Source organism: Phoca vitulina, unplaced genomic scaffold (assembly GCF_004348235.1).
Source record: "Phoca vitulina isolate PV1807 unplaced genomic scaffold, GSC_HSeal_1.0 scaffold6, whole genome shotgun sequence".
In the NCBI taxonomy this organism is placed as follows: Eukaryota; Metazoa; Chordata; class Mammalia; order Carnivora; family Phocidae; genus Phoca; species Phoca vitulina.
The window spans coordinates 20,918,565-20,930,577 of NW_022589709.1; the positions used below are offsets into that span (position 1 = coordinate 20,918,565).

Consider the following 12,013-nt stretch of genomic DNA (forward strand, 5'->3'; position numbering starts at 1 on the left):
AACATCTCACATGACCATGTTTTTGTTGCTATGCTCAGCATTTTAAAGTAAATCAAGTTGAGTTCTAGCCCCCAAATTAAAAAGTACAGTATGTAATTTCTTTTAAATTTAAGCTACAATTCCTGCATTTATCTAATTCCAGGTCATCTAAATCCCATGAAATCTCTATTTAATTTTACTATATTTTTACTGTAGATAATGTCAAACATAAACCTAAGTATAGAGAATATTATAGCAATCTCCCATGTATCCTCACATCCCACCTCAATAATGATCAACTCATGATCTTGTTTCATCTATATCCATACCCACTTCCTCTATTCCCTTCCCTGACTCAAATTCATTTGGAAAATAAATCTCAGACATCATATTACTTCTTCTATAAATAATTCAGATATATATTTAAACAGGGATTCTTTCTAACCACAACTGCAATGCCATCATTATACCCAAAAAATAAACACTTCCTTAATGTTTTCAAATACAGAGGGTTCACATTTCCCTAATTAGTTGTACGCATATTTCCCTGTCACACACACACAAAATATTTTTATAGTTTATTTGTATCAATGCCTTGTAATCAACAGGAAAACAGTATTCTTTTTTGCCACTAGATGGTACTACTGCATAAATTTCAGAAATCCTTACATTACCTAGTTGAAAGGGACCCACCTTGCCTTTCTTTGGGGCAAACAGGTTAATGAGCAGGAAACAGGATTCAAGATTACATAATGTATTCCAAAGAATAATATGTGATTTTGGGTAAATAACCATTGTTTTGGATTAACTAATCCAATGTGGGAAGTGCCAATGTTTCCAAGTGTCTTTTCACAAATCAATATTCTAAGACAAAACAAATGGTCATGGTTCCTGCTCTTGAAGAGCTTAAATCCTCTTAAGGAGAGATACATAAGTAATTTCATTATAAAGCTGTAACTGCTATGATACCATATGCCCAATCCTAAAGAAATAAGTGGATGGCTTTCAAGGATGTCTGCAGAAGCACTTGCTGAGTAATTATCAATTCATGGTTGAATTCAGACATAAGTGTCAATATTCATGATGTACAATATGATACATCACATGGATAAGTGGTCAACCCGATATTCCATTGTAGAAATTTAAGGGTCTAACTTGTATTTTTACTCCAAGACATTTCTATTCAGCATGGAGATGGGTCTAAGGGTAGGTTAAAATATCTCCCAAAAATAAATTTTGAATTTGTTCAAGTAGTTAAGCAACAACTTAAAACGGATCTCAAAACTGTGCACTATAAAACATCCAGATAGGCCTGCCAAGAGGAATTCTTTGCAAAATATACCTCCCAAAGTAGATGAAAGAGTAGTCCTGTTGGGAATTTTACTCTTTTTATCTTTAAACTTTTAAAACCACATGCCATGTACAATAATTTTAGATATATTGTGTTGATCAGTGTTAAAATAGCAAACTATTCTTTTTTAATATTAGATAACTGATTTGGCTGTTTTTAAGGTCACCCACAGTTTGTGGTGAGAAAACATGTTTTCTTAAAGTCTACCTTATTTCCGAAAGGACTGGAGGTAGGTATCTTGGAGATTTGTCTTCACTGAGGACAGTTTTTAACCACAGAAATAGGTAATTAGAGTAGAAAAGATTTATGGGTAGAAAGAATAGTATATATGAGTAAAAGGTTGAGCTGTTATGATATTGACAATAAAGAGTAAAAGGGGAGCAAAAATAGTTCAGTGATGTACAGAAGCTTGAAGAATAAGGGAGACCTCAAAATGCACAGAAAAAGAACGAGAAGAAAATAGGCAATGAATAAGGAATAAGGAATAAGAGAGTAGTGAACAGACAGGAAGACTAGCATCAGGCACCCAGATGCTAAACAGCCAAGGGGCACAAATAACACAAAGCAGGAAGAACTTTTAAAAGAGAAAGAGGTTAACAGTTTTGTTGATGAATCTCCAAATCTACAAAGTTATTAAGTTCAGTGAGAACGGAATCTACCTAAGTACTGGAAATTAAAACGGCTAAAATTTTAACCTCAATTATTCTGAAATTAGAACATATCTACCCCACTGCAGACTGAATATTTTATAACTTTCCTTGGAGGTTATCACAACTTTTCAATGGTATTCGGCAAACCAATTTCAGGACTTGAAGGAGCCATGGAAATCATCTAGGCTAGTGTGATACTTGTATTTTCCAAATAAGGCACCTTAAGTCCAGAAGGGTACCTAGAGGTGATACAGCTCGGCTTGTGGCAAAACAAGGAATAGGACCAGGTACTGACTTTCAGTTCTGGACTGTTCCCAGTAGGGCATTCTGTTTTTCTTGATCATTTATCATTGCGGCACTTAAGTGGCGACAAGATCTGGGAGAGCTGGGGAGGAAGACTATATTTAATAACTGAGATATATTCTAAAGTAGTGAAACTAGTTTCTATGAATTATGCAGAACACCCCACCTCAGTATAGTGATACTAAAGTTGGTCTCTTATTTTTAAGCTTAAAAATAACTAAGAACAAATTAACTAGCCATTGGGTTTTTACAATTTTTCTTTCTATGATTCACTGGATTAATTTAATACATTTTGTTCAAAATATACATGCTAACTTTGCAAGAAAGAGTTTACATATTGCTGCTTAACGTAAAATACACTTTTAAGTAAGCAAAGTATCTAACCCCAACTTTACAGAAGGGAACACTGGATAAAAATGGATAAACTACAATTAAAAGTCACAGTCTTGATACCTTCATATTAGATGCCTCAGTTTCCAGTTTTGTAAGATGATTGGAATTATCTTCTAGCTCTTGTCGAAGATTTGAGTTCTCCATCTTCAGTGCCTCAACTTGCTTTAACAACTGATCATATGAAGCTGCAGCCATCCTTGGCTACCCTTGGACCTATAAGGTTAAAAAGGATTTTGAAATTCACTACTAAAAATATTGTGGCTGCTTGTTTACAAAGAAAGGGATAAAGAAACAAAACTCTGGAGACATTTAATAACAATATTGTTTAAGCAGCATTATCATTCTAAGAGGATGAAACACTAGAGTCTTAGCTGAAGACAAGGAGAACTAAAATAGAAGAGAACCTCAGTAGTGCTTGACTACATTTTCCTTTTCACAGGTAGATGAGATTTCTGTCAGGCTAGAATTTTTTTCAAGTTTTTAAAGATACTTTAACTGGTCTTACAGGTAAAACTTATGTAATGAAATGTAATCATTGATAATAAGTTCATACTGGTAATATTATTTATGGATTTTGTTCAAGTTACATTATTTTAAAGCCAGAATGAATTAATGAGATTGGGTATTACATTCTATCACTTTGACAGAAAGCTAGTCTTAGATATCATCCATGGTGAAGTAGTTCTGAACTTTCAAGAAGGCCTCATTAAAAAGGCAGCCATTTAACAAAATGGATACAAAGGAGAGCATTAGCTTGAGACTTCAATCTTTTTAATAGGAAGATGATAAGTAAGAATTACTACAATAAAGTTCTACTACATTTATTAAAAAAGATGAATATAATAGGCCATGCTATAGCGTTATGTGGTCTTGGGACCCACTGTGCTCAGAACTGAGGCCAAAAGACACTTAAAGAAAATGGATCAGTTTAGAAGCAGAAATTATCAAAGAGAAGTGAGGCAGAGTCTGGCAATTAATTGTATCAGTGTATCAAAGAAGAGGGAGAAAAGAAAGAGAAGATGGTCAGGTAGTAAGAGGTCCTTAGCATGAATCAGAGAATGCTAGGAGTTAGATTAAGACTAACCAAGTTCAGAAGACCCAGATTCTCTTTTTAGTTTAATCCCAAACTCAATTTGGAATAAATAAAATTCTATCTTAACTCTTTTAGACCTAAAAAGCATTACAAAAGTGTTTTTTTTTTTTTTATAAACAATACTTAAAGATCTTGACATAAGAAAGTGCTTCTGTAATAAAATCCACTACGCAAAATAAGGCAGACAGGTTTAACACTGGCTAGTCATGACAGTATTGGAGCTTAGCAAATGAAGGCCTTTAACAAGGGAAATGGAAGGACTCAGGTCTAGCTACGTCTCCAATGAGTTAATGATAAATCTGATGCAACCCACCGTCATCTGAGGAGGAAGTGAGTCCTGGGAGGTGGGCAATCACTCACAAAAGTCTTTATGATTGAAAACAATGAGAACTAGATTTGTGTTTGGAGACACAAGTCTTAATTTTAGGGTTGGTCATGGTTTACTTTGCCCCTTCATTTTAATTCATTTCACCGTTTGTAAAATGGTTATCTACTACCTGAACAAATATAATTTACAGGGATACTGTTAGAAGTAAGGAAGAAGGCAGGCTGAAAAGTGCTATGTAAATATAAATTATGTTATAAAAGTACACATGTAACATATCTTCCTTAGTAAGACCTAATTTCAATCTATTGTTAAAAGTTTCTACCCCCTGACCAAGGGACAAGAGGTAAAGAAGTAATTCTGCTACTTGAAAAGGATAGAGACATTTCAAAAATGAAGGAGAAATTCATAGGTATGATCATTTATCTGCTTTACGTCATCCCATTAACAAGCAGGTCTGAAAATATACAGCACATTAAAAACTATGTAACAGAAGTGGGGATCTGACAGAACTTAATAATGCAAGCCCTGAAATTCTTTACTTCAAATAAAATTTTAACAGGCAATTTTGCAATAAAATAATAAAACAATATAAAAGGTAGTAACACAGAGAAAGAGACAGGTATACACAGGTATGTTAAGATATGCAGGTTATAGGGACGCCTGGGTGGCTCAGTTGGTTAAGCAGCTGCCTTCAGCTCAGGTCATGATCCCAGGATCCTGGGATCGAGTCCCGCATCGGGCTCTCTGCTCAGCGGGGAGTCTGCTTCTCCCTCTGCCTGCTGCTCCCCTTGCTGTACACGTTTTCTCTTTCTCTGACAAATAAAATAAAATCTTAAAAAAAAAAAAAAGATATGCAGGTTATAACCTTACACAATCACAGAAAGAGCCGGATGAGCAAAATGAGCATAGACGAAGTGCTCTTTATTGAGGGGGAAAAATCCAACCCTTCAAATGGACAATTAAAACATCTGAACATTTTTTTCTCCCCCCCCCAACTCCAGAATCACAAGCATTAAAGTCATTTCTGCTCTAGAAAGCAGGGTATTTAATTTGATGGGAAAAAGATGTTTCATGGAGTAATATATTTCCTATATCCTTTTAAGATGTTGCACCCTTTTAAGATGTTGTCCACCCTTCCCTAACTCAAAACTGCTTTATGCAAAATTTGAGAAATCATAAATTTACATTAGAGTGCATTTTATGCAATCATTAGAATTTCATATGAAATGTATCTTAACTGCAAGTCAGTCAACATTCAAAAAAATCAAAATTTATCTCATGAAATGGGGAAAATCTCTTAATCTTTCACTTTCATCAGAGTATGCAAACATCCCAATTTGTTTTTCTGTAGTGTCAAGATGCCCATTAAAGAGACCCTCACCCCGTAAGAGTAGGGTAGGGGAAAAGAAAGCAAAGGGACTCTTATTTAGACTTTTATTCAAATGTTCACTGAAAAACAAATTTACAAGTATCCTAAGAAATTAATGCAAGTAGGAAAAAAAGTTTCAGGCTGGCAAGAGAATATTCAATTAGAATTAAATTTGGAGTTATCATTATTATTAATAATTAAGAAGTTTGGGATCACTTTTTTTTAATTAGTGGAACTATTTTTACTGTTTTGTTTTGATGGATTAAAAAATACATATTTGCTAGCACTTTTAGATGGCAATAAGAGAAAAATACCAACAGAAAGAGAAGAAAGCAAAAGAATCTTAAGACTACTTTGTTCAACTGTATGCAAATAAATTTGAAAACTTAACTTTCTAGAAAATGTAATTTATCAAAACTAACCCCAAAGAGATAGAAAATCCAAAATTTCCAATAAAAATCACTATTAGAAAATCAATATCATTCAACAGGCTAATAGATCTACACAGAAAAAAATATAATTATGCCAAAGATGGTGAAAAGATGTTCTACAAAGTCAATGCCCACTCTTGTTGAGAATACTGAATTTAAAAGGACTCTTCTTTAATATGATCCATATCAGCTGGAAAGCCAGCACCATACTTAATGTGGAAACAGTAGATCTATTCCTAAAGTCAGGGGAAGCCCATTTTTACCACTATTACTCATTATACTAGTCAGCACAATTAAAGAATGAAGTTAGAAAGAAATACAACTGGGGCGCCTGGGTGACTCAGTCATTAAGTGTCTGCCTTCGGCTCAGGTCATGATCCCAGGTTCCTGGGATCGAGCCCCACATCGGGCTCCCTGCTCAGTGGGAAGCCTGCTTCTCCCTCTCCCTCTGCCCCTGCTTTGTGTTCCCTCTCTCGCTGTCTCTCTCTCTCTGTCAAATAAATAAATAAAATCTTAAAAAAAAAAAAAAGAAAGGAATACTACTGGCAGATGACATAATTATATACCTAGAATATCCCAAAGAATTAACTAAATATTACTATAAGATAGTTGAGTAATTTAGCAAAGTCCAAAATATACATAAATCTTTCCTTTATGTGCAAAGAGAAATCAGATAGAGGATGAAATGGAAGTTTCCTTTTAGGAAAGGTCCTATTTATAATTTTTAGAAGTAAAAAACACTTAGGCATAAACTGAACAAAAGAGTCCAAAACATATATGAGGAAAACTATAAACATACCTTGTTCATGTACATAAAGATTCAGTATCATGAAGATGTCATTTCCCCCCAAGTTAATTTATAAATCTTATGCAGTCCCAATAAATATGCTATGTAAGATTTGTTTTCATTTTGTTTTCTGCAGCTAGACATTTGGAAAAACAAGCAAAAAAGGCAAAGTATGAAAAGAGAAGAGAAGGAATAGACCTACCACATACTAAAATACTGTACAAAGCCTTTATAAATAAAACATTATATAGTTAACTGCATTGTACCAATAAATTAGTTTCTTAGTCCTGATATGTAAGATGTTAACATTAGGGGAAGCCGGGAAGCTGAGTGAAGGGTATACAGAAACTTACTGTTCTATTTTTCCAACTCTTTTTTTAAGTCCAAAGTTATTTCAAAAATACAAAAGTTTTTAAAACCTATGATACTGTCATATGACTAGATCAATCATGGGAACACATGCATGCACACACACACACACAGAAATCCAGAAGTAAATATATGTAAATTTAGTCATAATGAAGGTAGTATCTCAAATATGTGTGAAAAGATGGACTTTAAATAAATGGCATTAGGCAAAAGGGTGGCCATAAGAAACAGGATAAAATTACATCTACTCCTCATACTACATACTAAGGTAAACTGCAAAAGGAACAGAGATTTAAACGTTTATGGCATTTAAATTATGAAAACAGTTTTGTTTTTTAATTAAAGATATTTAAATGGAATATACCCTCTCTTTCAAGGAGTTCTCTGAAGTGATGATGTCTGTTACTACTATATCAGGTTAATTCAAGCAAATGGGGAGGTTTTTATTTGGTATAAAAGCATAACTACTTTTAAGTAAGTAGGATACAACCATGCAGTGGAATACTACATTGGCATTAAAAAGAATGAGGTTGATTAAGAAAAAAAGGCAAAAAAAAAAAAAAAAGGAAGGAAGGAAGAAAGGAAGAAAGGAAGAAGAAAGAAAGAAAGAAAAAGAAAAGAAAGAAAGAAAAAAGCAAAGAAAGAAAGAAAGAAAGAAAAAGAAAGAAAGAGTGCAGGTCACTACTCAAATGGTCCATCCTGTTATACCAAAAATAAAAGAACTGTGTAAGGATAAAAAATGTCATTGAAAGGATATGCAAAAATACAGTCACTGCCTCTAGAAATAAAAGGCCTGAGGTCTGTTGAGAAGCAGCCTTCCTTTTTATTGATTACCCTTTGGTAGTTTGAAGATCAAAGCAAAAAGTTGGTTCTTTGAAAAGGCTAAATAGGATTACACAGACAGACGAGACCAAACAAAGAACTTGAACAAAATGCGAGGGATCGGGGAGGCTGATTTAAGAAGAAATAAGGAATCTTAACAGTTCTGTAACTACTGAAAAATTAGAACAGTAGTTAAATATCTTCTCCCTTCTCCTCCCAACACACAAAGAAAATAAACATTTAAGAAACAAATCATTCTGACCTTATAAAAACTTTCCCAGGAATAGAAATAAATAGGAAATATTCCCTAATGCATTCAATGAGGCCAATATAATCGTGATATGAAAGTCAAAGGTAGTGTGAAAATAATTAAGGGCTAATATTATGAATGTTGATATAAAAATCCTGAACAAAGTTTCAGGAAACAATACATTAGTATACAGTAAAGAAACTACAACAGAAGCAGGCTGAGTTTATTCTATGAATGCAAGGATAGCTTAACATTAGATCATTTATATGTCATTCACTACGTTAAAATACTAAAGAAAAGGGGTGCCTGGGTGGCTCAGTTGGTTAAGCGTCCACTTTTGGCTCAGGTCATGATCCCAGGGTCCTGGGATGGAGGCCTTACTTGGACTCCCTGCTCAGCAGGGAGTCTGCTTCTCCCTCTCCTTCTGCCCCTCCCCCTTCTCGTGTGTTTGTGCACGCAATCTCTAATAAATAAATAAAATCTAAAAAAAATACAATACTAAATAAGAAAAATCATATGATCATCTCAATAGACAAAAAACATTTGATAAAAGTCATTAGCTATTCAAGATAAAAACTCTTAATAAACTGGAAACAGGGAAACTGCAAAAAAGGTACAGTAAACATTTTTATTTATTTTTAAGATTTTATTCATTTATTTGTCAGAGAGAGAGAGAGAGAGAGAGAGAGCAAGCACAAGCTGGGGGGGGGGCAGGCAGAGGGAGAAGCAGGCTCCCCACTGAGCAAGGAGCCCGGGATGCGGGACTCGATCCCAGGACCCTGGGATTATGACCTGAGCTGAAGGAGATGCTTAACCGACTGAGCTACCCAGGCACCCAGTAAACATTTTTAATAGTGAAATGCTGGAGACATTCTTTTATTTTAAATTTTTTAAAAGATTTTATTTATTTTTGAGAGAGAAAGAGTGAGAGCAAGAGTGCACGAGGGGAGAGGCAGAGGCAGAAGCAGACTCCCCGCTGAGTAGGGAGCCCAATGGGGAACTCGATCCCAGGACACTGGGATCATGACCTGAGCAGAAGGCAGACATTTAACCAACTGAGCCACCCAGGCATCTGAGACATTCTTTTTAAAATCAAGAACAAGATAAGGATGTCTACTATTAAACATTTTTATTCAACATAATCTTGGAAATCCTAATTAGCACAGTAAATTACTAGAAAGAATAATGATTGGAAAGGCAGAAACAAAACAGAAAAATCTTTTTTTTAAAGATTTTATTTATTTATTTGAGAGAGAGAGAGAGCACAAACAGGGGGAAGTGGCAGAGGGAGAGGGAGAGAGAGAAATAGGAAGCCCAAAGTGGGACATGATCCCAGGATTCTGGGATCATGACCTGGGCTGAAGCAGATGCTTAACTGACTGAGCCACCCAGGCACACCAGAAAAATCTTAAATATGAAAATTTAACAAGTTAGATAAAAAAAATCAATATACCGAAAAAAAATTTTAATTCCAAGCAGAGCACCTCACCTATTTTTAATTATTTTCTCTTTATTTAACAACCAATGAAGGTTCTTATCCTCCATTCTACTTCTCTTCCTATTCTCTGCTAAGACCCAATAAGTCATGATGTGCAGTTTCTAATCTGCTATATTCTTTGCCTACTCCTTCTTCCTTCCTTACATTCTGCAAATGGCTACTTAATTTGGATAGGCTCCATCCAAGCCCATCCCAAGTAAGGTCAAGCTCCTAGATGGCCACCAAAATTATGTGAAACAGAGGCTGGTAAACATTTTCTGCAAAGGTCAGGTAATAAAAAAGGCTTTACGGGCCCTATGACTTCTGTCACATCTACCTTTGTTGCTTCTAACACAAAAGCAGCCACAGATAATACATAAATAAATGGGCACGACCAGGAGCGCCTGGGTGGCTCAGTTGGTGTCGAACTCTTGATTTTGGCTCAGATCATGATCTCGGGGTCCTGGGTCCTGGGATCAAGCCCAGCATTGGGCTCTGGGCTCAGCAGAGAGTCTGCTTGAGATTCTCTCCCCTTCTCCTTCTGCCCCTCCCCTCACTGAGTGCACTCTCTCTCTCTCTCTCTCTCTCTCTCAATAAAATCTAAAAAAAAAAAAAAGTGGGCATGACCATGTTCCAATAAAACCTAGTTTACAAAAACAGCAGTGGTTTGCTGACCCCTAGCCCAAAGCATGAATTCCCAATTCTGGCTTTTCAACACCCAAAGGTATGACAAATAATTTCAAAGGCTATTAAAAATTTTCAAGATTAATATTTCACTTTTATTTTTTTTTTAAGATTTTATTTATTTATTTGACAAGAGAGAGACACAGCAAGAGGGAACACAAGCAGGGGGAATGGGAGAGGGAGAAGCAGGCTTCCCGCGGAGCAGGGAGCCCCATGTGGGGCTCAATCCCAGGACCCCGGGATCATGACCTGAGCTGAAGGCAGACGCTTAACGACTGAGCCACCCAGAGGCCCCTTTATTTCACTTCTAAATAACAGGAAGTAACCTGCTATGCTGGAAAGAACAGAGAACTAGGAAGTCTTAGGTCCTTGATTAACTTTCAGCAATCATTTTTAATTTCCATGATTTCTTCATCTTCCAGAAATTTGTTGGAAATCTCTATTTGGCTCCCTCTCACTCTATGGTATTTTAAGTACATATCTTTAAATTTTTTTTTTTACCATCACTTAAATGGGGTCTTAGGAGAAAGAAGTGATAAATACAAGTGATTAATTTACTAGCTGGCATCAGAAATTCTATTTTTACATTAAGGTCTTTAATTCACATAGAATTTCTATTTTTATATATGGTATGAGTATAGTGCTTTAATTTTATTGTCTCTCATATGGATAACCAATTACACCAGCACTACTTATTAAACATTTCCTTTCCACTGAACAGAAATGTATTTATCATATGCTAAATTCTCATGTATACTTAAAACTGTCACTGCATACATTTATATTAATTTGAGACAGATTACATTTCTATCGTACTAAATCTTAGCTCTCTGTGTCATGAATAATTCAGGTCCTTCAATCAAATTTTCTAGTTTTTTTCAAGAGAAGGTTCTATGCTTTATCAAATTTATTTCTGGGTTTTTTTGTTGTGAATAAACACCACCATTCCATGCCAGATACTGCTAGTACAGATAAAAGCTACTGATTTTATTTAATACATAACCCTTATGTACCCACCTTTTCAAATTATCCCATTAGTTCTAATAGTTTTTCTTGTGGATTTTCTGGCTATAATCATATAATTTATAATTAAAGGTCATTTTGTCTCTTCTTTCCCAGTATTTACACCTCGTTTCTTTTTCTTAACAGTTACCTGGAAACTTCAAAATAATGTTGAATAGTGATCTTATCCCTGATATAGGAATGGTTCAGTGTGTCACCATATATACATATATAAATAGTCTTACTCTTAAGATTTCCGTAAATACTTTTTAGGTATTTTCCTTAAAGTTTTTTTTTTTTTAAAGGATTTTATTTACTTATTTGAGAGAGACAGTAAGCGAGAGAGAGAGAGAGAGAGAGAGAGAGCGCGCACGAGCAGGGGGAGGAGCAGAGGGAGAGGAGGAAACAGACTCCCCGCTGAGCAGGGAGCTTGACATGGGGCTAGATCCCAGGACTCTGGGATCATGACCCAACTGAACCACCCAGGCGTCCCTTCCTTTAAGTTTTTATTAGGAGTAGTTTCTAAATGTTTTTACAACACCTTTTTTTTTTTTTAAAGATTTTATTTATTTATTTGACAGAGAGAGAGTGAGAGCAGGAACACAAGCAGGGGGAGTGGGAGAGGGAGAAGCAGGCTTCCCGCTGAGCAGGGAGCCCTATATGGGCTCGATCCCAGGACCCTGGGACCATGACCTGAGCCGAAGGCAGATGCTTAACGACTGAGC

General features: G+C 35.5%; 1 protein-coding gene across 11 annotated transcripts in view; it reads right to left on the bottom strand.

Annotated features, from left to right (window-relative positions):
• The window catches only part of APC (APC regulator of WNT signaling pathway), a 131,910-nt gene that overhangs the window by 75,261 nt on the left and 44,636 nt on the right, over positions 1-12,013 (bottom strand). For 5 of the 11 annotated variants that reach the window (XM_032403855.1, XM_032403856.1, XM_032403863.1 and 2 more), the window contains exon 2: positions 2,737-2,889. The exons of the other annotated variants lie outside the window; for them this stretch is intronic. In XM_032403855.1, coding sequence (XP_032259746.1) covers positions 2,737-2,871 — 135 coding nt within the window. In that variant the 5' untranslated portion in view covers positions 2,872-2,889. The remainder of the gene's footprint in view (positions 1-2,736; positions 2,890-12,013) is intronic. 11 annotated transcript variants of the gene reach the window in all.